Source organism: Pollicipes pollicipes, unplaced genomic scaffold (assembly GCF_011947565.3).
Source record: "Pollicipes pollicipes isolate AB1234 unplaced genomic scaffold, Ppol_2.1 Scaffold_4881;HRSCAF=5763_pilon_pilon_pilon, whole genome shotgun sequence".
NCBI lineage: Eukaryota > Metazoa > Arthropoda > Thecostraca > Pollicipedomorpha > Pollicipedidae > Pollicipes > Pollicipes pollicipes.
This window is the reverse complement of record NW_023596576.1, coordinates 24,753,874-24,781,790: the sequence shown is the minus strand read 5'-3', so window position 1 is coordinate 24,781,790 and position 27,917 is coordinate 24,753,874. Positions and strand designations below refer to the sequence as shown.

The following is a 27,917-nucleotide window of genomic DNA, read 5'->3' as shown; positions in this document are numbered from 1 at the left end:
CAGTTGCAGACCGCTAGAGTGACCACCGTCCGGTACACGTCGGCTGGCGTCCCTGCGGCAGCCACTCGGCGCCGGGCTGAGTGGGCGTCCCCGACGGTGCTCGCTGCTGTCGCCGTCAGCGAGCCGGGCGGGCGTGCCCCCGCCGCCGGTGCCGCCGGTGCCGCCGGCCCCGCCGGTCCAGCGTGGTCCGGACGACCCCGGCCGGCCAGGAGAGAGCGCACGCGGCTGTCGCCGGTGCGCGGTCCTGCGGCTGTCACGGCCACTATGACCAGGCAGCGATTATCCGGCGTGACGCCGCACTCGGACGGCCACGTGAACGCCGCATTAATGATGCCACCCACTCATTAGGCGCCGTCCATGTTGCACAACGGGCGCAGCGTCACTTCTGGGGTGGGCGCGGTGGCCCAGCGGGCCAGCGGGCGGGCCCACGGGCTCTCGGGGCCCGCCCGCTGGCCCGCGGGGCCCGTGCCGCGGACTCATCGGCACGGGCGACACAGCCGACCCAGCACAGACAGTGGACCGGCTGACCCGGCCGGTCCGTCAGAACTGAACAGTACCTGGACCCGGCAGACCTGCTGGGGCCCGAGGACCCGCCAACTATGACCGATCCACCAGCCCAACGCCCCGCTGGCCTCGGCGGTCGCCGGGAGCCCGCAGAAGCCGTGATCGGCTGGCTGTGGAGCCTCGGTGGCGACGGCCGGCTGCCGGCGGCCGCCCGGACGGGGTGCGCGCCGTCCGCGCCGCGACGGGGCCATTTTTTATCGCTGGGAAATATATAGCGGGATGGCCGGCTGGCACACGGCCAAGGACAAAAAGACACGGACCGGCGCGGTTAGCATTATTTCACGGTGAAAAACCTAATTACAGGCTTCGACATTTCCCGACCAGGCCCCATCAATTTGCCCCCATCTCATCGGCGACCCCTGTCGGCGAGTGATGCCGTCCTCCCGTGTTTTCAACAACAAAGCAGCACCGGCGGCGCCCGGCGGGTGGCGCGCGGCTTAGACGGTTGCAGACTCCAACGGCGTGCTGTGCAGATTGTCTGCGGGACTCTCGCCCTCTCTCTTTCTCCCTCCATGACGTGCTCGTGCTGCTCCATCCGGCGAGGGCGCGCGGGCAGAAATCGAAAGTTGCTCATTCCTGGTTTCTGGCCCGAAACGGCGCGAGCTGGGCGGCGCGCGGCGCGCCTCCGTCATCGGCTCTGGAGGGGGTCGCCGGCGACAGGGGAGACGGAGGGTCCGCCGGCTGTCCATAATTAGGTCCACATGTTAGTGACTAGACGGCACGCTTGCGGTGGGGGACCAAACGGGGACAGCCGAGGAAAAAACGCATTGTCTGCGCGTCCAGAACTCGGTAACTGGAGCAACGCTAAATCAAATTACGGGGGGATAATTTGGCAGGCGAAAGAGAAAGGAAGGACGCGCAAAATGGAGGGGTCACGCGGCGCTGAATGTGCACTTGGTCACGCCTGCGAAATCTCGGGCAATTGATCGCGCGGCGCTTATTGAGCGGGCGGTCGGCGGTCGCCCCGTGTCTCCGGTGTCGGCTGGACGGCCGCAGCGCGGCGCCCGGCGGCCGGCCGCCGCGGAGCGCCGCCGGCGCCGCCGGCGGCCGCGACGGGACGGGGGCGGGCCGCGGCCGCCGCGCGCCGCCCGCCGCCCTCCAGTCGTGCCCGGCTGCGTGGCCGCCCTGGACCCTGGACGCGGCCGGTGACGAATCTTGGCCAGGCTCGCGGCTATTTTCGTGGTCGGCCGGCCGGACGGAGCGCGCGGCGGCTAGGTGTGACGAATAGTGTCAGCCGGGACGGCGGCGCGAGCGGACGGCGCGCGCGCGCGAGAGAGAGAGCGACACAGAGCGGCGGCCGGCCCCCACGCAGCCGCGGCCGAGCCGCGCGCGCCTACTGAGGCGGACTGGCGCAGTGTGTGCCGTGCTGACGATGACAATGAGTCTGGAGATGAGGGACAGAGACCTGACCCGAGGGTCACCGCGCGCAGCCGACGACGCCACCGAGATGCAGAAAGGTGAGTACGGCGCCAGACTTCAGCGTCTGACACCTGCCCATTCGGCCATGCAGTGGATGGCGCTTCTTTGGCTGCGTGACATCTTTGGTGGTGCGTTGTTAGGCATTAGGCTCCCTTTTCATCTACTCTGGTCTGGAAGCATATTGTTCCTACTTTGGCCGGGCTTCTTTGTGCGTCCTGGATATTCTGGAATGGGAGCTGATGGTGAGCTTGTGGTGCCTTCATGGTACTGTGCAATCATGCGAGTTATGCTATAAGCTTAGAACAAACGACCCTAATGATAAATAGAGAAAAGTTATGAAGGCAATCCTCGAAACGCTTGTCTAATTTCATCTTTTATTAACAGAATTTTCAGGATGGTATAAGACCGCATTTCGTAAGTTACGACATACTTTTTTCGTATCAACTAGTTTATTTCATCCATCGGGGTTTTCGAAAACTTCGCGCTTTGTTTGTCAAGCTAGGTTTTGTGTTTTTGCCGATTTGTCCGGACAAAATTACATCTCGCACAAAGTAATTCTGCGAATCCACTGACAAGCTGTGCATTGTGTATGGCGTGTAATCGATCCTTGTGGTGGCTAAGCAAAATGTCTCGTAAAAATGTGAGTCTCCCATTTAGCTCCTTTAAAATTTAAAATATGCAGTACCGATTAATTATATTAAAGACTACGATTGCCTCGAAAGTATGCATTAAACTAGCATGTGTGACAATAGAACAGAAAGTTGTGGAATCAGCACTCACATGATAGCAAAGTCAATATGTAATGCTGTAATTAAAATATATGCCATTACTTCGTGTGGAAAATTGTGTGTATATTTTTGCACAAAGTGCACCAATCACAGCGTGAAACGTTGTTACAGTAAAAGGCAGGCAAAGGCACGCTTCAGTGAGTATTGCTAAATATTACAGCGTTTTGAGACATTTCATTCTGCTCCTATCTCCCGTATTCGAGAATACCAGGCGCAGCTGCCACAACGTGACTCGCTTTGTTTCATAACGAGTATCAGTGTCTGAGTTGCAGTTGCTTATATGCTACGCAAACATGCACGATCCATAAGTATTCATGTAAAACACATTTGTTCGCTTTCACCTTCCGAAAACGTTGATTTGTTTAACTGATGTACTTCTGTGGGCCAGCGCTGCTTGCATCGAAACTCCGACATTCTTCATCTACAATTTAGTGCAACTTATTCAGTTGATTCTTGAGATGATACCTCAGGAATGAATTTGTGCTAGTTGGCGGGTTCGCGTGGTTGTGTCACGAGACAATCAGATGTTTTCCGTTGTGCTGCAGGTAAAAACTTTTGTTTAATTCTTAGGTTGGATGAGTGTCAAGCGAAACGTTGAAAAACTTAACATCAGTTGCTTGATAAACTACCTTCGCTATCCGACGATCATTTGTTGGCTCACTTTAAGGCACCTCTTTGCTTCTCATTCCGAATTTTCGAACTAAGGTTTGATGTGTTAGGAGCACGGATACAAAAAGGACAACACTATGGGCTATACTGACGCCAAATTTCCTTCCTTCCGCGAATATCATCGTTAGATATATTGTTTTCATTTCTACCTGGTAATTTCCAGGAAATGTGCTATTTGTTAAGTGAACCATGAAGTGGTTTATTGCATTTTCCATTCGTTGTTGTTGCGCTCCGTGTGTGCAAATCATTTACACTGGACAGACACTCGCACGGGGCGCGTTACATGCATAGAGGTGAGACAAATAAGCCTGTCTGTACAGCCATCACCTTGCAAATCATCTTCGCACGGCAGTGCAGTCACCGGTTGAACTATTCCGTGTGGATCGGCCACGAGTGCCCCAGGCATTATCTCTCGAAAGCCGCTGTTGACGAAACACTACGCCGCCGTCCCTCCACGTGCCCTCTGCTCCGCATGGAGACGTTACCCCGCAAAGCCGCTGCTCTGGTCGGGCCGTTCGGCTCGTTCACACATTGTCGCCGGCCGGCCGAGCCGTCCTAATGGGACAGGAACAATGCGCGCACGGCGGCCGGGCCGCGGGCCGCCGGCCGAGCAGCCGGCCGGTCACGCGGCCCCCAAACACCCCCATTACCGCGGCGACCCGATTCGATTTGTCCTGGCGTCGCCGCTGCCGTGCCGACCCGCCGCCGCGACAAACAATCGTATTTTGACAGTGCGGCATCTAAATTAACCCCTTTTTGTCGGCGGCAGCGGCGGCGGCGGCTGGCCGGGCTGGTCGGGCCGGTCGGGCCGCAGCGCCGGGGTCCACCGCCAGCGGCCGCCACATTCCCTGCCGACATCTCGCCCCCGGCTCGTCACCGCCCGGCCAGCCCGGATGCTTCGAGGACAGCCTGCCCCGATTGCATGCTCGATAGTGGCCGGCTGTGGGCGTGGACGGCCGATCCCTGGCGGCCCGGCCCCGGCGAGTCGCCCTCCCTACATGTGGTGCCATCTGTTGTGTGAATTTGATACTAGCCGGTGATAAGGGATTTGCGCTTGACGGCGCCGCCCGGCCGGCCGCCGCGGAAGCTTTCCGTTTTTGCCCACGTCAACGCTGTCCAGATTCAGAGGATTACCCGAGAGCTGACACGCTAAGCTGCCCTCACAAGTGGAATGCCGCATGCAATGAAAATCGCAGATCTGTTGGCTGGATCGCGAAGGGTGTGTGAAGTTCCGCCGCCAGTATCGGAACCTTTGCGTGAACGTACCGACTGATTAGGCACCTGAGAAATGCTTAGCAGTGGAACTTGCACCTATAAGTCGCAGATTTTTAATCAGGCCTAAGCCCGCTTTGCGCTTGTCGGACAGGTAGACAACCTGAAAGTTTCGTAATTCATATCCACGTGACTTTTACATGCTTTCAGTCACGGATCAGTGAGTAGATCGATACATCTCAATGGATGTGTTATCAGGTAAAAACCAGCTTGTGAAATTGACATTGTGACCACGTCCGTTCCACTTGAGGGCACTAAGGCATTCACTGCGAACACAATGTCGCGCGAAATGGCTTCACTCGCTGATTCGCCGCGGCTGACAGACGGAACAGAGCTGGTGAGCGGACGCTATTAGCCGTGTATCAAGCAAGTTATCACAAGCTATCTACGTCAGTCCCGGCGTCAGTGCCGCGGAGTCGCACGTCAGTCCCGGCAGAAGTGCCGCGGAGTCGCACGTCAGTCCCGGCGTTAGTGCCGCGGAGCCGCACGTCAGTCCCGGCGTCAGTGCCGCACGTCAGCCCCGGCCTCAGTCAGACGTGAGCCGCACGTCAGTGGCTGACCCGTAACTAATGTTGGACGCGCCTGCCGGCCGTGCGGCGCAGTGAGCAGGGCCGCGGTGGCGCCGAGCCGTCTGCCGGAACCGAGGGGGGAGGGGGTGGCCGCCAGGGGGCCCCGGTCCCGCCCAAGACGGCCCCCTCTGCCGCAGCGACAGCGCGATAGCCCGGCTTACAAATGGACCTTTGCGGGGTTAAAGGGGCTAAAGACGACCGATGACTCGAGTTGATGTTCTTGCGAAAAATTCTCGGCAGTCATCACCTTGATGTGGGAATGCAACATCGACCCGTAAGATTCAGGAGGCGAAAAGCGTGAATAATCATCGATGAGCTAGCTTTCGGAGCATCTGTAATGACTTCGTGAGAGCGTCCGACCAAAACGTATCGCAGCCATAACGCAGTCGTCCCTATTGGGAAAGAGTCAGTCTCGTTGTCTAGACGGCTCCGAGTGGCTGGATAGAGGACGGCACAAAACGACCGGACCGTACCACTTGTCAGAGGAGGCTCTGTGACCGGACCGTACCACTTGTCAGAGGAGGCTCTGTGACCGGACCGTACCACTTGTCAGAGGAGGCTCTGTGACCGGACCGGACCACTTGTCAGAGGAGGCTCTGTGCTGCGCGCATCGCCGCCCGGAGCGGGCGAGCGGCTGCGCATGCGCCTTTGCTCGGAGACGTGAGATGCCGCCGCGGCCGCGTGTAACACTCTGCCGTTAATGCTGCGTTGTTGTTTCGCAAGCCATGGGCGCTGTTGTCTGAATCCGTTTGCTGGTTGCAACGATTAAATCTGATATTTGTTGTCTGCTGTGTCATCTCCGACGCACAAACCACCACAATAACGGACGCAACAGGAAGAAAACGGGATCTTCTGCTACCAAGCCCACGCGCAGCGAGTCGGGCGTCAGGTTCGCAGGCCCGACGCTCTTTGAACGCCGGATTTCCCCCTGGGTGGCCGGGCTGCCGCCGCGCCGTGATGGCGTGCGCCAGGCTGCTGCGGTGGCGTCCGTCAGACATGCCGCGCTGCGTCCGGACCGCTCGCACTCGCCCGACCTGCCGCCGGCATCTGGGCTAAGGGTCTGCTTACGCTCATTGAATATGTATCGGGTCAGGCGGGCGGCGTTTGAGGTGCCGGGTCGCGCGAGGTCGGCGGGCTTCCGCGGCCGCCGAGGTGGCGCGGGGCGGCGCAACTCGGCCGAGAACGCCGCTCGGGTCGCGCCAGGTCGCGGGGTCAGACCAGGTCGCAGCGGGTCGCGGGTGCCGAGTGGCACCAGGCGGCTGGCGGCCGGCAGACGTCGCCGGTCGCCCCGCCGTGCCGTCCTTGAGTGCGCGGCCGCGGCGGCGCCTCTTCCCACCGGCGGCCGAAGCCCGCCGATAAACAGCGCGGCTGACTCTCGAGTCGCGTCGCCGCCGCCGGCGCCGCGCTCAGGGTCGCGCCCGACGTCCAGCGCGCCGGCGCGCACACGCGCCCGCCGCTTCTGCGGCTAACGAGCCCGTTCAGCCGGCAAAACAATACGGGCGGCGGGCCGGCGCGGCCATCGGGCCAGCTTTCGAGAGGCGGTCGCGTTTTTAACGGCCACTGCTGCCGGTCTGCCGGGCCATTGTTCCGGCTCAGCGGGTCAGGATGGCGCGGCGGCGCGACCGGTGCACGCCTGTCGGCGCCATCAGCTCCCGCCGCCGCCCGCCCGCCCGCCCCCCCCCCCCCCCCCCGCCGCCGTCCCCGCCGCCGCCGGGACACAGGTAGCCGGCCGGCGATGAGCCGAAATTACACGTGTTCCGTCGCCGATACGATCTCTGACACATTTGTCGGGGCGCGGCGTGCGCGGTGACACGGGACGCGCGCGCCGCCGATGGTATCGGTCGGCGGGGCGCGTCCCGCCCGCCGCCGCCACACTGCCGCCGCCCGCCCGTGCTAAATGGACCCATTACGGGGGCAGTAAAGAGCCACCTCGGCGACATTCCGGCCGCCCAGATGGACGGCCGGATAGCGGCGGTCCGTGTTGTGTCCGCCGGGGTCGGGGCCCGACGCCGGCGCAATCGGACTAAGTGGCCCAGCGGCTCGGGAGCGCTCAGGCGCCCATCTTTCAACCTGTTCCCGCCCGGCAGCCTGACACGACTGCTAGGCTGGGCGTGAAACTGTAACACGCAGGTGTCGGCGGCTGTCGGTGTTTCGTTCCTATGAATGCGTGCATTTTGGAAATTGACGTAAGCGATCTTTGACGGGGGGCCGTAGTAAATGAAATCCACTGGTGCCGGCGCTTGGCTGCATAAACCGTCGATGCGTGGAGTGAGCGGTCCCGCTCTCCGCCGCGTTCATTTCCCATTGAAAACGCGTTACTCGTGCCAGTCCGCCAGTGCGGTACGTGACAGACCTGCCTCGGCTACCATCGCCACACCCGCTGGTAGCGTCACACCTGGCTCGCCTTGCCCGACCTTCGGACCCGCCTCGAGTGCGCGGCATCGCTCCACGAGTCCCCTCGCACGGGATCGGTCTGGAGCCGCCGATCTGCAGCCGCTCGATGCGATGGCGAGCCGGAGCGCGCCGGCAAACGGCACGTCGCTTCCATCCGAGTTGGCTTTGAGCCGGCTGAATGGCGGCCGGCGCCGCCCCAGCTTCTCTCCGCGCCAAGTCGCCGCCGCTGCCCGCTTTTAGAGCGCACTTGCCCGTGAGAAAAGGCTTGTCAAAGCCATCGTCGGGTGCGCTCAGTCGGAAGTGCGCGCGGTCGGCCGGTCGCGGCGTCCGGCCTCGTCCGGATCCGGCCCGATCGAAGTCTGCGCCGGTCAGGATCCAGACCTAGTCTGGACCGGTGTGGATCCAGGTTGGTCAGGTACAGATGCTTCGACCGTAGAAGGTGGAACTGCTTTAATTCTGGTGTTGCCTTGTTTGAGTGGCTTGTTTTTTTTTATCTCATTCCGCTTAGCCACGTCCGGGCCCCTTAGATCCATCTGGATTTGTCCGGCTCCGGCTCCGGCTCCAGCTTCGGGACTGGGTCTGGGCCTTGATCTGGGTCTGGGTCTGGGTCTGGGTCTGGGTCTGGGTCTAGGTCTGGGTCCCGGCCTGAGTCCGGCTCCGGCTCCGGCACCGGCTCTGGCTCCGGCTCCAGGTCCGGGTCAGTCCGTTCTCATCGAGGGTCGCCACGGGGCCACTAATGGATTTCTTATCAGCGTCCTGCCGCCGTGATCTGGACGCCGACAAGTCGTCTGCGCTGTCAAAATTGGTCCCGCGCTGGGCGGACGTCACACCGTGTGGGACGGAGCGGCCCGTCCCCCTCCCGTCCCTCGCCCGTCCCGCGCCTGCCTCCTGCCCGTCTTCAGCGCATCTCGCACGGGCCGACCGTCGACTTGTACGGCCACCCTACCCGTGCCCTTCTCCAGCTGTCCTGAATGCGACACGCGAGGCCGTCCTGCGGGTGGCGACCCCCAAACACGCGGTCGTCTTTGTGCGTGGCCGTGCCTGGGTGCGTGCCCCCCCCCCCCCTCGGCCGGCGCCGTGCGTGACGCGTTATGGCCGTCAACCGGCCACCTCGCCGTGCCTGATTACAATAATTGATTTCAAGCCGGGGCGTTTCTTGCACGGCCGCCGCTCGCCCATCATTGTGATGCGGTGCCGTAAAGCGCTGGAGGCCCGCCCGGCCGGCCGGCGGCGGGGGCCGCCGGTCCGCCCGCCGCCGCCGGCGCGTGTTTGCCGAGCGCGCCGGAGCGCGTCGGCGCGTCGCCGCTCCCCGAGTGAGCTGTCACCGCCGACGCCGGTCGCGCGCGGTCGACAGCTTTATTGCCGTCGTTGACGACTATCGCACAACATCGGCCAGTTAAGTGGCCGATAAAATCGGCCGGCCGGCGGCGCGGACAAAAGGCGAAAATGTCTCGGCCGGCTGGCGTCCGCCCAGATGGACACGCCAGATACACTTCACGACAAAATTGGCCGGCTGAATGGAAAGTATGTGGGGAGCGTGATTTTACGACCGGGGGGCGACCGGCCGCATTTTATGTCAATGCGGCAGCCTGATGGTCCCTTTTCGGGTTATAAATAGCACGAGGTGGTCAGCGCCGGCGGAAGTGTCATGAGCCGCGCTCCGGGCTTCTCCACGCCGTGCTCCGCCGCTCTGCCGCAGCGCGCCGCCGCCGGATCAGTATTCCTAGTGAGGCGCGCTGTTCATCAGGCCAGCGGCGGTCATCTCCATGCAGGCGGGTTCGATTTTCGGCGGCCGGGACCGGCTCGTTAACCCGTGCGTCGGCGGCGGCCCCGGCCGGCCGTGTCCCCGGGGCCCGGGTCATCACGGCCCGGGCGCGATAACTCCGTCGTTAGCGACACCGACGCGGGGTCATCAGCGCCCCGCGGCGCCCCGGGCGGCCGAGCGCGGCGACCCGCCGGCCGGCCGGGCCCGGTCGATGCCGCACGAGTGGCTAACAAACTGATCACCTATCCCCAAGACGCCTTTGTTTGTCTCATTGGTTCATTACCCGAGCTTTGTGCGGCCGGACCGGAACTGCGGCCGCCGGAAATGAGCGAGCTGCCAAATGGCCGGGCGGCCGGCCGCGACGACGCCGACACTCCCGTCGCCCGTCGTTAGCCGCCGATGGATGGCGGATGGCACAATGCCCCGCCTAATGGCGACGCGATGAAGTTGTCCACTCGGGCCGCGTCGCTTCCACTCGGCGGCGCCGCGCACAATGCCGGCCGCCCGTCGCCCGTGATGAATGCGGAGGATCGCCGCGTCGCCGGCGACGGTCGCGCGCGCGTCGGTGTCGACGGCGCCGCCGAGCGGGCCCGGCCGCGTAATCCCGCTGGGGACGCCAACCCTTCCGCGGCCGGCCGCAATCCACTCCACTGACCACCCAAGTGCCCGCCGGCGCCGGCCCGCCGGAGGGGAGCGCGCCATTTGTCTCCGCTGGGACGCGAAATAAGCCGGCCCGCAAAAGAGCGCCAATATTGGCGCGGTCGGCGGAGACGAGTCGGCGCGGTCCGAGAGGTGCCCACCGGCGGTCCCCACCGGCGGCGGGACGTGGTGACGCCGCCCCGGGAGTGGGCAACCGGCGGCGGGATGTGATGACGCCGTCCCGAGAGTGGGCAGCCGGCGCGGCGCGTTTCGGCGGCGGGACGCGGCTTCGACCTGCGCATGTGAGCTCAATCTGGGAGCGTCGTGAGCTAGTCGAGCTAGATCTAGGAGCGTCGTGAGCTAGTCAAGCTTGATTTGGGAGCGTCGTGAGCTAGTCGAGCTTGCTCTGGGAGCGTCGTGAGCTAGCCGAGCTAGAGCTAGGAGCGTCGTGAGCTAGTCAAGCCTGATTTGGGAGCGCCGTGAGCTAGTCGAGCTAGATCTGGGAGCGTCGTGAGCTAGTCGAGCTAGATCTGGGACCGTCGCGAGCTAGTCGAGCTCGACCTGCGGGTGTCGTGAGCGCAGCCCGCTGGGCGCCTCACGCGGCCGGACTATTGACCCGACGGCTGGTGTCACCGGCGGGGCGGCGTGCGCGGGTGCGAGGTGTCGGAGTGACGACCGCCTGAGGGGCGACGGCCGTCTACGGCCGACGGTCACGACACCTCCGGCTCGGCGGCGGCGCGCAGCGCCGACGCACCAGCCGGCGCGCCGCTGACGGCAGCGGTCGCAGCCGCCCGACGCCGCTCAGCTGATAATAGAACTGTCGGCCCCAGGTGCCGCCTGTCAGAAGTCTGTGCCATTCTTTATATTTTTTGTCATTAGGCGTGTCGTTTTTGCGCGTATTTTTGGCGGTCACCTCAATCTTTAATTACTTCCTTCGGTGGCGTCGCATGCGTGGGCAAAATTGCTGCCCTGCGGCCCGGAAAAATCCATGTTTGCCCATGTTCACAGACGGGTGGCTTGCCGCGCCGGCGGTCCACTTTTTGCGCGCCAAATTAGTTGCCACTCGGCAAGACAGCCGGGCGGCGACCGGACGGCCGCCACATCCTTTTTCCACGGACCTGGAAATAATGTAAAAACGGCACGATAAACTCCACGCATCGCGCCTCATCATAACCACATCGTAAAACATAGCCACTCAAGGTCACTGCCATTACACTCCGTTCATTTACATAATAATACATGCAAGCGGGCGAGTGCTGTAGATGGCGCTGTCGCCTGGCGTGCGCGGCCGGCACCGCCCGCCCGACCAATCAGGAGGCGGCGCGGCCGTGGGCTGTCTCCCGGGCCGTGTCCGGGCCGGGTCAGGTCGGGTCAGGCGGAGCTGCGGTCACCCGGTCATCCACCCGGTCTCGCCGACGGATCAGCGTTTCAATAACCCGCCAGCGATTAGCATAATAAAGCGAAAATGCCGCCGGGACTGGCCGCCGAGAGTAATCGGCCCCTCAATGACAGCTTTACTGCACTGCAAAGTAATAGCGCGTTTGAAAACCCACAATTATCGCATCGCTGCCTACGCGAGCATCGTAAATTTGCCAGGTATCATGCACCAATGACCATAATGGATACCGTTGGCGACGCCTCTCCTGTGTCTGGAGCCGCTGGGACAAACGGTCATTAATCCCGGCCGCTTTAAGGCTCGCCGCCGGCCAAGATGCGCCGTTCTGCATGCGGCCGACGGTCGCGCCGCGCCTGGATGGCGTGTCGCGGTGACATAACCGCGGTCGCTCGGCCATCGCCGGCCCGCTCGGCCAATGGCGGCCGCCGGACGGCGACGGAGCCGCAGCGCCGCCGCGGCCGTCGCCGCCGGCCGCGCGGCCGGCCAGACCGAGTGCCGACGCCGCCGCGCGCACCCCGACGATAAACAGACAGATTATCGGCAATTATCGCCGCTCGATTCCGGCGCGCGTCGCGTCCGGCCGCCGGCGGGTCACGGGTCAGCGCCTGCTGACCTTGGGCGGCCCGGCCGCGGCTGGGGGTGGCGCCGGTGCGGCTGGTCGTGCCTCGACCGCGGCCGCGTCGCCGCCTCGAACGCCCTTGTGTCCCGGCGCGTCGTCGACCTGGCGGAAGTCGGCCGCAGGCGCCGCTCAGCGCCGGCCGCCGGACCGCCGGCGCTGCCGAGCAGCCCGGCATGAACGGGGCCGAGGGTGGCCCGCGGGACGTGCCGCGCGTCTCAGCCTCACCCCAGGGCCCGTCTGCCGACATCTGACGCCTGGCGTCTGACGTCCGACATCTGACGTCTGACGTCCGGCTCATCAGATCAGCGAGGTCCAAGGAGGCGGCGCCTAGAGGCCGGCCCGCCCGGTCCCCGACCGAGGAGCTGACATGGAGACGTCGTTTTTACGCTCTCCGAGATAAGAGTTTGACAGCTGTTGTTGCGCGCGAGACGCGTCCGCCCGGAAAGAAGCCGGCCGAGAATGGCGCCGAAAAAGCGGCCGCGCCGGCGCGGAGAGAATCACTGAATGGATGGCGAGGTGCTGACGTCGGCCGACCGGGCCGTGCTGACGGCACCCGGGCCGCCGCCGTCGGGTGCCTGCCGTCGGAACGCCCGTCCGGGGCGTGCCGAATTCGTTAGCCGGCCGGCATATCTGCGCCGGCATCGGGCCTCGCTCGTGACGGCGACGGTCGGCGCCGCGGCAGGGCCGCACTCAGGGCACTGAGCGCGATGCGCCGCCGGCACCGGCTCGAATGCCTGCATAATGGGGCCCGATTAGCGGCGACCGGCCGGCCGGACAGTGTTTCATAACGCCGGTTGACAGAGTTTTTGTGCAGCGCTGGCGATAAAGTCGGAAAATTACACCCTGACCCGTGCCGGAATGCCAGCCGGTCATTTATAACTCAGATCTGCCCGGTAATTACACGGCGCTTTGATGTACGAGAAACGGTGAGTGGCCGGGGAGCAGGCGTCGCGCGCGAGGCTCGCGATGGGCCGCGATAGAGCGATGGCTCGCTCCCAGTCTCTCCCGGTCGCGGCGCTCTCCGTCTTCTGGCCGAGCGCGGCGCCGCCGCCCCCATTGTCTGGCCCTGACGGATGGAATCAGGTGTTTACGCCGGGCGACGCGCGCGCGGCGCCGTTTGTTTGGTTTGCCCGGTTGGCAGCGTCGTTAGCGGCGGCGCGCGCCCGCGCGCGGCGCGCGAGAGAGAGCCAGCCGATTAATGTTACAGGTGACTGGCGACGGGCGGCCCGCCCCCGCCCCCGCCCCCGCCCCCGCCCGCTCTCGGCTCCGGTTTCTCCGGGAGCAGCCGCGGCAGCCGTCGGTTATGAAAGGCCAGGGGGCGGCCGGGCTGGCGGCGCGACCGATGGGCCCAGCAGCGTGCAGCCGCGATTAAAACGGCGCTGGTGAGTCGAGGTGAAATATGGCCCCGATATGGGATTTATATCAGACCCCCGCCTGGCCGCCGCGCCCCGACTAGAGGCGGCGCCGAATGACTTCGTGAAAGGGCAGTTGGCCGGTCTTTACAACTAGCATAGTAATATCATGACTCAAATTGCCCACTACATCACATGACAAACGTTTACACTCACAACAAACGGCCTCCATTAGCTGCTTGCTACAGGCGGCGGCGGCGGCGGGCGCACGGCCAGGTGGCATCCGGGCGGCACCTCCGCTGTTGCGCACCCGCCGATGGCCGGCGCCTGGCCGCACGCAGCTGCGCGCCGCCGCCACCTCGGGCGCGGCCGGTCCTGACGCGGCCCGTTCACGTGTCGCAGATCCGTCCTGCTGTCGCCGCGCCCGTGTCGGTCATTTGTCGGCGACACCGGGCGCCGCCCGCCGCGCCGATTTATTCCGAGCGCCGGCCGGCCGGCCATCCATTAGCCGCCTGGCGGCCGTCATTGATTCTGGGTTGACACAGGACGGCTGGGAATAGCCGCCGCCGCCGGCGCTAAATCGCCGCTCGGCCGCCATCTATTGCCGGCGAGCGAACGCCGACAACTGCGCCGGTGACGCGGCACCGCTGCAGCCGCCCCCGACCGGCGTCACCCGGCGTCATCGGCGGCAGGCGGCGGAGCCTGGCCGTCATCGGCCGGCGCCGGCGTGACGTCCGAGCCGGGCGCCACGGCGACGTCACCGGATGCTGCGTCACCCGGTGTGACGCTGGCCGGCGAGCCGGCTGAGTCAGCGGCCGGCGGCGACGTGCCGGGTCAGCGGCGCGGCGCAGGGTTAGCTGCGCCACCGTCTCCAGCTCGCTGAGGTCCGCCGGAGCCAGGTCCCCCCTCCCCCCCCCTGGTGAGGGGATCTGTGCAGCGGTGCAAGCACGCATGCAGCGTGCCGATACACCGGGGCTGGCGTTGCAAGGGTGCTGCGGAAGGAATGTTTTCATGGTGGAGGGCTGAAATTGTATCGATGTTAAGGAACGTGGGTTTGGTCACTGCCACACCCGCCACCGTGACATAGCACACTCTTCTCTAAACTTGTGTCTTGACCCCAGAAAGATCCTCGGATTCGATCTCAGGATTGCTTACACGTGGAATCATGTGGGACCCTGGATCCACCTCTTGCGATCCAGCCACATGTCTGTCCCCACCCATGGGTCACAGCACGGACGCTTCCCGGAAGCAGCGCAGTGTCGACGTGCCCCGGCCCAGACACCTCGCCGGAGCGTCCGCGCTCCACGCCCGGTGCTCAGCGGACACACGCGGCCGGGCGGTCCATCTCAGACGGCCTCTGCGGCTCGGGAGCAGCCCAGGATCGGCACACGCCAAGCCGCAATCACTAAGCCTTCCCGATACGCCAGCCGGCGCTGGGCCGCCGCGCTGGGCCGCCGCGCCGGTAGAGAGCCGGCGCCTCCCGGGCCGCCGGCCGCGGAGCCGGCCTCCCACCTGGCCGCCGCGGCGCCATATCGGGCCTGCGACGCTCGCCGCGGTGACGTGTCTGCGACCGGCTGGGTGGCAGCGGCCGGGCAGCGGGTCCAGCCGCACCCTCTGCCGGCCGGCCGGCAGAGGGCGCGTCGTCATCAGGGCACCAGCGCGACCTGAGCCCGCTCAGGACCACTAGCCGTCGGCTGCTCAGGGGGGATGCGCCACCATGGCCGCCGATGACGGACGAGCGCGACGATCGTGGCGCGTGATGCGTGCTTCGTACCCGGCCAATTACAGTGGTCCGCCGGCCGTCCCATATAGGGCGCCCTGCGGCCCATGTGTCTTCCAGATTCGCTATGAATTATGGATGCCCCTCTGCCATGACACTTTCCAAATTCCAGTCATCAAGGACCCCAAACAACCACTTTATATCGCATCAATCTGGTGTCAGAGCAGCACCGTAAGGGCTCGCTGAGAGCATTTACATTCATAACTTGTCATTTTTTGTTACTCCAGTCACGCACGTGACAGGCGGTGTTAGAGGCGGTCTTGCCTGGCCCGGGGCGGACGGGCGCCGCTCGGTTTTTCGGGTGGCGGACAGCTCCCGGTGCCCGAACACCAGGAAGAGCGCCGCCGCGCGACAGCCGCCCACCGCGCCATCTGCTCGATCCAGCAATTGCCCCGAAACCGGCAATTACGCACCGGCAATTAAGACATAATTCGGCAGGGCCGGCGCGCCGAAAGCGGGCCGACGTTGCACGCGCCTGGTGGGTGCCGCGTGTGCGAGCGGTGGTGGGTGCCGCGTGCGCGAGCGGCGCGGCGCCAGGCTCCGTCACCGATCCCACCCGATCCGACTGGCCGGCGGCGCGCTGATGGGCGTCCGATCCGGACGGTAATTAAGGATCAGCGGCGCGGCGCCGGCGGCCGCGGCCGCGCGCCGTTGCAGGCGGGTGTGGCGGCGCCGGCGGCGCTTTTTGCCCCGGTCGACACGGCGCGGCAATTAGATGGCTCGCGGGGGCGGCGGCGGCGGCGGCGGCGGCGGCGGCGGCGGTGGTGGTGGTGGCGGCCGCTCTGGCGCGCGCCGGCCAGCGTCATGCAGACTGCCGAGCCGGGCTTAGTGGCGGCGCTGGCCAGCTATAGAGACCGCGGCCGAAGGCGGCGCCTTTCAAGGGCCGGCCGGCGCGGTCACGCGGCCACAGGACGGACGCCGACCGGCGGGGCACCGGCTCCGGCGGGCGGACCCCGTGACCTGCCGAGCGGACCGCACCATCCCCCGCCCGATCCGGCGGGTCGGACGGCGCACACCGCCGACCGCGGCGGGCGCGGTCCTGTGTCGTCACCGCACGGGCGGTGCGTGAGCCGCCGCCGCCGCCGCCGCTGTCGTCCGCCGCCGGCGAGCCTCTTGACGGCTGACGTCAGCGCACCGCCGCCGCCGTGTAATTTGGCCGGCTGCGGCGGCGCGTTGCATGCGGCGCCTGCGTGGCGTGACCGGCGGCCGGCCGGCAATCAGGCGGCCGCCGGCCGGACGGACAGGTGTCGTCCGCGGAGACGGGCGCCGATTGCAGCGGCCGATCAGCCGGCGCCGCGCGCGGCCGGCCCGCGGCAGGGCAACACGCGCCGGCGGAGCGGCGCCGGCGCCGGTCTGGCTCTCGTGACCGTCGCCGCTCCCATGCACGGGGCAGGCGCAGCGGTCCGGGGGCGCGCCTCCTCAGCTTTCGGAGAAGTTTGACATTGATTGTACGGTGAAGCCCTGTCGTGCAGAGAATTCACTTTAAAAAGCGCTTTGGCCTTGCATGTTTGGAGATGCTCCCGCAACCGCTGGAGTTCCTTCCCTGTTTTGGACGTTCCGGGGCTTTCGTGATGGCCGGCCAACCCTTGACCACCCCTGCAGTACGCCCGTGGGCGTGGGAACAGGGACCTGGGGAGGGGTATGCCTTCATCATTTTTCGGAAAAATTTAACGGTAACTCTGGGCGGTGGCTGACTGTAAAACCCTACCGCGGAGAGAACTGGCTTTTTGAAAAGCTTTTGGCTCTCCACGCTCTGGGCCGTTCCCACGATCTCCTAAGTTGCTACGCTCTTGAGGGCGTTTCAGGCCGTTCGTGCCGCTCGGCTCATCCTTACCGACCTCGTTCTCTCTCTGCCGGCAGCGCTGGACAAGCTGGGCCGCCAGCCGGCCTTCCCGGCGCTGCAGACGGAGCCGGTGACGCCGGCGGCCATCTTCGACATCGCCGCGCTCATCCTGTTCGGCTGCCAGGCGGTGCCCATCCGGCTCAAGATCCTGCTCGACCGGCTCTTCGCCAAGCTGGCCGACGACGACGTGGCGCAGATCCTGCGCGCGTTCGGCTGGAGCCGCGAGGAGTACGTCCAGGGCTACATCAAGGTGAGTGCCCGTAATTGGACGCCAATTAGCGGCGAGATGCGCGGCCGATTCATCATCGCTGTTGCTGTTCCGACTGCAACACGGCGCTAATGACCTGCGCCGGTGTGGTGTGCTTCCCCGGCGCTGTCAGCCCCGCCGCGGGCTCGTTGCTGGGCGCACTGTCGGCGACGAACGGTGTGTATCGCCGGCAGGTCGGTCGCCGGCCCGCGGTCATCCCAGCCGTCCCGCACGGACAAAGGACGCCGGCCGGCCCACTCCCAGTTCATTTGGGAAGCATTCTCGTCGGCATTCTCTGAATAAAGATCAGCGCGCCGACGGCATTAATATTCATAATGGCCGAGTGTTTTTGCCGCACTTCGCCTACCGGAGGAAATGATATGCCATGTGTCTCGAGATCGCGTTCACAAAATTAATTTCGTGGCCATCCGTCATCCGCCATCTTGGGAAGGCGGCATTGACAAACAGCGGGTGCTGGTGCACCCGCCCGCACCACCAGCCGCCGCCGCCCGTCCCGGCCGGCGGCTGCGGTCGCACCGCACCGCCGCCGGACTCCAACCAATCGGCGCAATCGCCACCTTTTTACACCGGCCTCTGGGTCATTGTAGCCGACAACGATCGGCCGACGCGTCCATTGTCCCGGCGTCCCCACGCCCCTGTGCGCGCTTTTTTGTGTCGCCGAAAACAATTACACGCAATCTACATGGCTGATATGAGAAAATGGATGCCCATTTGACCGCACCATACATCATCGGCCGCCTAAACGGGGGTAAATATGGGAACGGCCGCCTGGCGGTGACGGCGGCGGCAGCGGAGCGCGCCGGAGCGGCGCGGCGCCGCTTATCTCCCGCCTCCGCCCGCTCCCCTCCCCTCCCAACCCTGCCTCCCCTCCCGCACACCGCCGCCGCCGTCGTATTGATTTGTTTACCTACATGCAATCCCGCTTGCAGGTCTTCGGCGGCGGCGGCTCGGCCGCGCACCGTTTTTGTCGGTGGGCGGGGGCGGGGCGGGGGCGGCGCGCGCCGTCGGCCCGGCCCCACTGTCACCTGGCGCGCGCCGCGTGTCGCCGCCGCCTGTAATCGATGTCCCCGGCCGGCGACAGCGCGCACCTAGCACGCTCATTGGTCGCCGGCCGCCGCGCCGGCCGCTCATTGGCCAAGGATGTCGCCGCGTGTCGCCAGGGAGGGGCCAGTGGTGACATCTGGGACGGAGAGCGGCCGGCGCCGGGCGGGCCGGCCCCGCCTTTCGGGCCGCCGCCGGCCCAAGACAAATGCGAAGCGGGACGGCCGCATAATCGGCCATTTATCCCGGCGGAGCGTCCTCCGACCACAAAGCTATCGGCTGATCTGGCCGCGCGCGGAATCTCGGCTCGTTATTTCGGCCCGTAAATCATTCTAATTGCAATGCGTTTTGACCGGTCGTGTCAGGCGTCAGAAGACACCGAAAATTTATACAGGTTATAAATATGTTTAGGGCCGCGCTCGGTCGGGGCGGTCACCAGCCGGCTCCTTTGTTTGACCGCGTGCGGGCCGGCGGCGCCGCCCAAGGCGCGGCGGTGGCGGCGGCGGCGGCGGCGCTGCAGCCGCCGCAGCGCCAATCGCACGATCGCCGCACGTGGATGACGCCGCTATCCCCAGCGACAGCCCACTTTTTGCCGGCCGTATCGCTGCCCGATGATGAATGGGAGCGTTCGTGATCCATCGGGCCGCTTGTGCCGCGTCACGGGCCCGCCGCCGGCGCCATCTATCACGTCCCCCCCCCCCTCCATCCGCAGTCGATGCCGCCGGCCGTGTCCGCGCGGTGACCGACCCCCGCCGGTCGGCCGCGCCCGCGCGCGTCCGCAGCCTTGTTTTACGGCTCGTTCAGGCCCGTTAGTCCGGCGCGGGTGGCGTTTACTCCGCCATTAACATGATGTAGTCGGCCGTCGTCCGGCGCCGGTGCGCCGTCGTCCGGCCGCGCTCGGCGGTCGCCGTCGCGCCGCGACCGTCCGCGGCGCCGCCGGGAGCCCAAAGCGCTGGGAGCCGGCCGGCAGCGCCGCCGCCGGCGACCTGGCCGCGGCGTCACCTCGCCGCCGAATCAATACAGCCTCCGAGCGGCGGCAGACGGCGACCGGGCGCCGTCGTCGGCCCGCGGCCGACCCAGCCCGGCCCGGTCGGGGGAGGCGACCTCGCGCCCTGACACGCTGCGCCCGACTGCGGCCGGCCCGACAGGGCTCGTGTCCTCGTGATGGTGTCCGTAGGCAGTATCGGCGCTGGCCAGGTCGCCGACCAAGTCCGTCTGCATTTCCACGGGCATGCCTATGTCGAACAAGGACGGGCGAGGGTTTATGACGCTTCTGCCGCCCGTGGTGTTCACGAGCTCCCGCCAGCCCGAGTCGCCGCTCGCCAGCGTCACCGCCCAGGGCGTCCGCGCGTCGGCTCGTCCCGCTGCGGGACCAAGGGCCATTCGTCGTCGACTAAGCCAGCTGCCAAGTTCCCAGCCTGCCCCTTCGGGAGCTGACAGCCGCCAAGCCTCGCCGAGCTGCCGCGGCGGCAGCGGCGGCGGCGGCAGAGACGCGGTCCGCCGCCGCGCCGCTGTCGCCGCACTGTCTGCGGCTGAGGAGCGCGGCGCGGCCGGCCCGACCGGCCTTAATTGTGGGCCGGCCGGCTCGCGCCGCCGGCGGGCGCACATTCCAGCCGGGCAGACAGTGTGGCGGTCGCCGGGGCGGCGTGTCATCCGCACCATCATCTCGGCCGTGGCGGCATTCCATCCATCTATTACAGCGGAGCGGCCTGCGGCGGTGCCGCCGGCCACCAGGCTCTTACCGCGCCGCGCCGCGCCCGCCGCCTTATTAAATGGCTGCTGGGACGGCGCAGGCGCCCCCCGGCCGCCCGCAAACGGCGTCTCCGGCATGTGGTGGCCGCCGGACGGCGCCTGTCGGCGCGCGGTCCCCACGCAGGTGGGCGCGCTGCGACGGACACGTGGCGGGCACGAGGTCACAGCGGGTTCGCCGTCGGCGCCCGCCCGGCGCGTACAAAGGGTCAGGGGACCACCTGTAGCGTCCGCGTGGCGCACGCAAGGGGTCGTGGTGGCCCGCCGATCGCGGGCGTGCGGTGATTCAGCGCGCCTTGGAAAGGCCGTACAGAGCCGGAGGTGCGCTGGGCTCGCCTGACGCGGCGAGACCCACAGGTGGCCGTCGGGCCGCGTTCGAAGGGCCGCTATCGGCGCGCCGGGTCCCGGGACGCCACCTGTGGCCGCCTCTAGATCCGTCTCGATAGCCGCGGCGCGCTGCCGCCACGGCGCTGGCCGCAGCCCGGCGGCCGGCGGCGGCGGCGGCGGCCCGGCGCTCCGCTCTCGGGCTGAGGCCTCGATCTGGGGTCACGTGAGGCCCCGATCTGGGGATTACCGACACGCCCGGCTCGGCGGCCGCCGTCAATCTGGCCGAGCCGACACGACCGGACGCCGATCGGCGACCTTGGGCCCGGCTCTGCGCGGCCGTGCCGCTGTCCCGCCCGACGGCGCTCGCCGCTGCGGCCGCCGAGCCATGGCCGCCGGCCACAGTCCGGCGCAGAAGGAGGCTCACACAGAGGCAACGCCGGGGAATAGCTCTGCAGAATCAGCTCGGGGGCTAAGCCAGGTCATGAGTGAAATTACCCCCATACGCACATTCTCATTCGAAGCACATTTTCGGTCAGTCCGTATGGTAGACTGATCCCCAATCTAGGGATGTGGGGAGCTGACGGCGGCGGGCGTGATGGCGCCGACAGCCGGCATCAGCGCCACGTCCGCGCTGGGCGCCCTCCGGACTCCGGACGCGCGCCGCCGCAGCCCAGCGTGCCCGGTCGTCTCAGGGCACAGCGGCGCCGGCCCCGCCCGCGTACGAGGCGCGTTGCGGCCCGGCGCGTGCCCCGCCCCGGCCTGACCGGCGCGACCGAGGCCTGTGGCCGGCGGCCGGCGGCAGGCGGCTGGCGGCAGGGACAGCCGCTCACCAGCCGTGCACAACGCGCCGTCACCGTCGGCCGGACCATGCGCACACCGGGCCGCGCCAGCCCGCCGCCGGCCCGCCCTGTCACTAATGTATGTGCGAACGGTAATGGGTAATTGGTGAGCGAGGCTCCATACGCCACCTGTTGAGAAGGCTGCGCACAAACATCCGAGCTGCGCCAATAAGTAAGCAATTTTCATGCATTCAGATATAATGACGGATTGCTGCGGTGGAGGTAGCTACAAACAGTTTTCCCTAATAGCACCTGGCACTGTTTTCCGGCCAGCCATTACCTGGGATGTAATTACCGAATTTTCTGAGAGTTGTCAATTACCGCCTTATGAACGGGTGCGTCCCGCACTGTCCCCCGAGCCGGCGATGATAAATGACGATCTCGCAGGAACCGGCCGGGAGCCTCCCGCCCCGCGGCACGCCTTTGAAGTGGCCGAGGTATGTGGAACAGTGCGGCCCGCCGGTGTGCCGGTCAGGGGCAGGCCGAGAGGTCGTCACCGCCGCGCCGTGGCTGCCGCCGCGCCGACCGAGACCTCCTGACGGCCGGTGGCGTGGGCGCCTGCCGGGCCGACGGCCGATGGGCGGAGATCTGGCGGCCCGTCACGACACGGCCACGTGACGTCGGCGGCACCAAGGCCGTCACGCCCTGCACGCGGGCGTGACGGCCAGCCAATGGCGTCTCCGGACGGCCGGGGCGTGCCGTGATCGTCTCCAGACGGCTGGGGCGTGCCGTGATCGTCTCCAGACGGCCGGGGCGTGCCGTGATCGTCTCCAGACGGCCTGGGCGTGCCGTGATCGTCTCCAGACGGCCGGGGCGTGCCGTGATCGTCTCCGCACGGCCGGGGCGTGCCGTGATCGTCTCCAGACGGCCGGGGCGTGCCGTGATCGTCTCCGGACGGCCGGGACGTGCCGTGATCGTCTCCGGACGGCCGGGGCATGCCGTGATCGTCTCCGGACGGCCTGGGCGTGCCGTGATCGTCTCCAGACGGCCGGGGCGTGCCGTGATCGTCTCCGCACGGCCGGGGCATGCCGTGATCGTCTCCGGACGGCCGGGACGTGCCGTGATCGTCTCCAGACGGCCGGGGCGTGCCGTGATCGTCTCCGGACGGCCGCCGCCTTTCTGCGGCGCCTAATCAGTGGCCGGGCGGCGTGTGGCAGCGTGCTATTAGGCGGCGACGCGCCGGCCGTTGGGGCGCACGTTCCGCACGGGTCGGCTCCATTTTTGTGGGCTCGTCACGCCATATTGGGCGGCCGGCTGTCCCGGTCGACGCCGGACGACGACCGCGGCCGGTCGTCCGCCGCTGATGGGTTTGACCCGGCCCTGACCCCGCCTGCCACATTAATATCGCGCCGCGACAGGGCGGCCGCGGACGCGGCGGCGTCGCCGCCCGCCCGGTCGCCGCCGCCGCCGTCTGTTGACGTTGGCCCCGGCCCGGCAGCAGCGGGGACTGCTGCCGGGGTGCGCGGCCGCGCCGAGATCGACGACGGGCCTGTGCTGCGAGCGTGTCGGCGGCTGGCGGCCGCCGGTGTCCCGGCCGCGCTATTTATCGGCCGCTGCTGCCGATACAATCGCGGCCAGCCGCGCCGCCGCGTCAGATAACGGCGGCCGCCCAGGGCACCGCCGCCGCCGCCGCCGCCGCCGCGCGCTGCCACGACGCAGGCCGCTTTAATGTATTTCGGAGATATTTTCGCCTTGCGGCCGCCGGCCAAGATGGCGGCGCCGCTATTTTGCGCAGCCCGGCTGACATTTGCCGCCGCATCTGCCCAATCAAGTGTCACTGCACAGCTCGGCCCTGTTTGACACCGGGGCCGTTCCAGAACAAACACGGCCAGGCTGGACGCCACTTTGAAACGCTGACGCCGGCCGGCTAAACAGCCGCTATTTCCACCCGGCTCGTATCAATGCAGTTTTGTTTCGAATGTCGACGGAAATACCCGGCTATTGGCAGTATCCTCAGGGTGCTGGGCGCGGGACAGATTGTCCCGGTCTATGTATAGACAAGGCCGTACCGGACCTTGTTGGGCGGAGGTGGTTTATTGGAGGGAGGGGCTCGGCGAGCAGTCTTCCCAGGGTTCTAACTGTGCTGCGTTGCGGCGAGGGTCTGCCTCGTGATGGCCAGCTGCCATGTTTGTGTTTTGTGAGATAAGCATCCGCGGTTAAAAACGAAGCCTCCAAACCTCCCATTACCTGCTGTCAAGCGTAACTGGAACCGTTGACGAGGCCGGCCACTGTCACTATCAACGGCGAGCGCACTTCCATTGACTGGTGCTCTCTCCTCCTTGCGCAGGATGGTGTCTGTGTCAACGGCGAGCGCACTTCCATTGACTGGTGCTCTCTCCTCCTTGCGCAGGATGGTGTCTGGACTAAGTGTAGTCCCGAAGAGGAGCCCCTCATACTGCAGCAGTTCATGCGCTTCGAAGAGACGCGCCCGATCGCGTTCGAGTTCCTGCAAAAAGACGAAAAGGATGGTAAGAAGCCGCCGCTCGAGCCGGATATGAAGAAGCTGGTGGAGCGTGTTCAGCCGTTCCTGCGGCCGGAGCTGCTGCAGCGGCCGGGCCTGTGTCTGCCGGGCCTGCGGCTACCCGCTCCCTTCCCTGTCTCCAGCGCCAGCAACGGCGCGTTCGGTCCGCCGCCGCTACCGCCGCCGCCGCCGCCGGTGGCTCCCCCCGCCAGCGCCACGGGCTCGCTCTCGCCGCTCAACAAGCTGCAGAGCATGCAGCCGTTCGAGCGGCGCAGCCCCGACGGCTCGCTCGACCTGTCGCGGCCGGCGGTGAGCGGCGCTGCGCCGCCGCCGCCGCCGCCGCCGCAGCCGCAACAGCCGCAGCTCTCCGCCGCCGGCCCGCCCGCCTCCAGCGCCGTCAACCTGACGACGAGCGGCGCCGGCCGGCCGGCCGTCGACCCGCAGGCAGCGCTGAACCTCTCGGCCAGCGCCATGGAGCTGGAGAAGCGGGCACGCAAGGCCATGACGCCCATCAAGCGGCGCGGCCAGTGGGACCCGATCGGCCCCAACCCGACGGCGCTCGTCAACCCGGTGACGGGCAAGAAGCGGGTCCAGTGTCACGCCTGCCTCAAAACCTTCTGCGACAAGGGCGCACTCAAGATCCACTTCTCAGCCGTGCACCTGAAGGAGATGCACAAGTGCTCGGTGGACGGCTGCACCATGATGTTCAGCTCGCGGCGCAGCCGCAACCGGCACAGCGCCAACCCCAATCCGAAGCTGCACACGCCTCACATGCGGCGCAAGATCTCGCCGCACGACGGCCGCATGTCGCAGTCGCACGGCCCGATCAACCTGCCGCCGACGCTGACGCCCAACTTCCCGCACCCGGGGCTGCTGGGCGGCTTCAACCCGCTGACGGGACTGCCGCTGCTGCCCAGCCCCGAGCTGCAGAAGCAGGCGCTCGAGTCGCTGCACAGCTCGCTCAACACGCTGGACCTGGCGTACCCGCGCTCGCCGGCCGGCTTCATGCTGCCGGGCGGCGTGCCCGACAGCCTGAACGCCACCATGAGCCGCCGGCTGGAGCAGTACCAGGAGGAGATGCGCCGGCGGGGCCTGCTCGACGCGCAGCGCGACGACGAGCCGGGCAAGCGGTACCGCTCCGACTCCAACGACGAGCGCAGCACGGTGGCCGACGACGACGGCAGCGTCGAGAATCAGAGCGTCAACGGCGAGCCGCGTACCAACGGCAGCGACGGGCCGCAGAGCAAGCGCAAGCGCAAGAGCCAGAACCCGCTCAAGTTCTCGGTGCGCATCGACGAGGACGACATCCACATGTCGTCGGACGACTCGTCGCTCGACGACCTGCCCGACGACGACGACGACAAGGACGACGAGGAGGACGACGAGGAGCTCAAGCACCTCAAGTCGGACGACGACAGCGGTGACGAGGAGAAGGAGGCGGAGGCGGAGGCGCGCGACGTCAAGCCCAGCTTCCCGTCGCTGGCGCCACAAGAGCCGGAGCCGGAGCCGGGGCCAAAAAACGAGCCGGGCCCCGGGTCGGTCCCCAGTGAGCGGCCCGACTCGGCGCCGGCCGAGGAGCGGGAGGACGGCGAGGAGGAGGAGGCCAGCTGGGCGCGGCAGGCCCGCCAGCAGCAGAGCTTCGACGCGCTCAAGCGGTTAGAGAGCTTGTCCAAGGGCAACTTCGATGATTTTTTAGCCAAGGGCCCCATGGGCCAGCAGGGTTTTCCGCCAGCTAGCCTGCCCATGGGGCTGAATCCTCTGAGCATGATGCAGCCGGACGTTGGCGGTCAGGAGAACGCCGACAGCACACGCGACGAGGACGAGCTGTCCAACGGCGACTCGTCCTTTTCAGTCAGCCCGTCGTCCAGTCCCAGTCACCTGGAGGACGGCTACATCAGCAACGCCGAGGTGCCCATCGACAAGGACAACCCGCGGCGGTGCGTCGTCTGCGGTAAGATGTTCCAGAACCACTTCGGCGTTAAGACGCACTACCAGAACGTGCACCTCAAGGTGATGCACAAGTGCACCATCGAGGGCTGCAAGGCCAAGTTCCCGTCGAAGCGCAGCCGCGACCGGCACAGTTCCAACTACAACCTGCACCGCAAGCTGCTGTCGACGTCGTCGGAGCAGGCGGCCGGTCGGCCGGAGGCGGCGTTCGCCGGCTTTCCGTCCGCCTGGGGCAGCGAGTACCTGGCGCGGCTGTGCGCCGAGCCAGGCCTCTTCCCGCTGAGTCTGCCGGACGGCGCGCCGCTGCGGCCGCACCCCATGTTCCTGCAGTCGCTGATGCACCCGGCGCTGGCGGCCGGCTACCAGGCGTCGCTGGCGCGCGGCGCCGAGCGCGGCCGCTCGCGCTCGCCCTCGCCCTCGCCCGGCTCGCCGCCCGCCATCAAGGAGAACAACAACGAGACGCTGGCCAAGGTGTCCTGATGGGCCGGCGCCGGCGCCGGCGCCGCTCCGTGTGCCAAGGTGTGCTCCCCGAGGGTTGCGCTCCGCTGAGGTGATCTCTGTACAGCCGGGCCGACCGCACCAGGTCGAAGAGCCAATATCAAATCACATGGTTGTTATCATCATCGTTAGCGGATAGGTTCAATGTGGCTTGGAGGCGAGTTTGTAATTACTACAATAATCTATGTGCGCGGCGCGCGGCCGCCGCCGGCGCTGGTGCGACCCTTCTCCGTGGCATTGCGTGCAGGACGTGGAGCTGTTTATAAACGCGTGTGAGATACGTACAAAGCCATAACGAAGTGCTAATCAGCCCGCTTCTCAAAGCGCTCGGTAACACTGAGCCACGTGTATGCATGGAGCGACGACGACAGAGAAATCAAAGCTGCTTGTCGCGGAGTGCAGTCCTGTGTAGCTATGTAAAATAATACCGGACTGGAGGCGTTAGGATCTCCGCCTGTGAAGCTTTACTCCGCGCAGCTACTTGGTATATGTGAGCCCCATTGTAGGTCGCCCGGTGTAGTCCTTAATGTTGATATATATTGAGATACGTAACAGGCCTTCCATACGATTAAGTTTGATCTGCTGTGATGAATTGATTGAACTGTCTTCTTGGTGAGTTTATTTTGTTGACGGTTATTTATTCTTTCCTCTCTCTCTCTCTCTCTCTCTCTCTTTCTCTCCTCGGCTCAGCGGAGCGAATCTGAAGTGATTTTGATTAGGTTGGAGGCATCTAGAAGTGCGAGGTGGCCATCTAGAGGTGCGAGGTGGTCAGGCGGTTTAACGGACGGTGGTGTCATGTCTCGCATTGTTATGATATAAATAAATTGTACGATGGTTGTCGAACTGTCCCTGACGCGGCGTCAGAACAGCTAGGCCGGGTCAGCCGGCAGCTGAGTCAGAGTTGCGTTACGAGGGTCCGCCGCGTCAGAGCTCTGGTCCTGCCGCGCGCTGCCGCACGGCCCCGCGTCCGCTGCGCCGGGACTCTGGTCCCGCCGCGCGCTGCCGCACGGCCCCGCGTCCGCTGCGCCGGAGCTCTGGTCTCGCCGCGCGTTGTCGCACGGCCCCGCAGCCCGGGCGGTCGGCGGTGGTGGCGCCGCGCCGAGCGGCGAGGTCAGCGCGGCGGCCAGAGGGCGGCGTAAGTGCACCGATCCGCCGGCGAGCGCCGGCAGCCAGGTCTCCTGGCCGCTGCCGGGAGCGGCGCAAACTGCGCACAGCGGCGTCACGAGTTCGGCGTGTGGGCGGAGTGTGCGCGCCTCTGTCCACGAGCTTGCTTCCGAATCAGAAGGCTCGATCACGGCCGGTCTATGCAAACACGACCAGATTGCAGTCCCTTTGATGACTGACCCTGGGCTCTGCTTAACCTAAGCATGCATGGATCGGTACCCTGCATGCCTGCAAGTCGCGCAACCTGTAGCAGCCGGTTTACACAGTGCCCGCCGCCCGGTTGATTCCCTTGCAGATCATCGGGCGCTGGCGCTGGCGCGCACAGCAGAATACGAGAGTGCGGAAGCAGTGAGCACCGTCTACGCACGCAACTTCCTGAAAAATTTAAATCCGTCTTTACGACATAGGCGTTGAATGAAGAGAAGTATCCCCTAATGACTTTCACCCCACTCTCCTCAACTTAGCCGAGCGTCCACTGCGCCCGGCCGTGCACCAGCACAAGGTCGATGCGGGTCGCTGGCTCTCCGGTGCCATCCAGCGGCGGATGCACGCAA

At 66.0% G+C, this 27,917-nt stretch overlaps 1 protein-coding gene across 1 annotated transcript in view; it reads left to right on the top strand.

Annotated features, from left to right (window-relative positions):
* The window catches only part of LOC119100160 (zinc finger protein basonuclin-2), a 134,258-nt gene extending 107,228 nt beyond the window's left edge, over positions 1 to 27,030 (top strand). Inside the window, exons 4-6 of the mRNA XM_037223270.1 lie at positions 17,087 to 17,319; positions 23,644 to 24,063; positions 24,103 to 27,030. Coding sequence (XP_037079165.1) covers positions 17,087 to 17,319; positions 23,644 to 24,063; positions 24,103 to 26,181 — 2,732 coding nt within the window. The 3' untranslated portion in view covers positions 26,182 to 27,030. The remainder of the gene's footprint in view (positions 1 to 17,086; positions 17,320 to 23,643; positions 24,064 to 24,102) is intronic.
* The last annotated feature ends 887 nt before the right edge of the window (positions 27,031 to 27,917 follow it).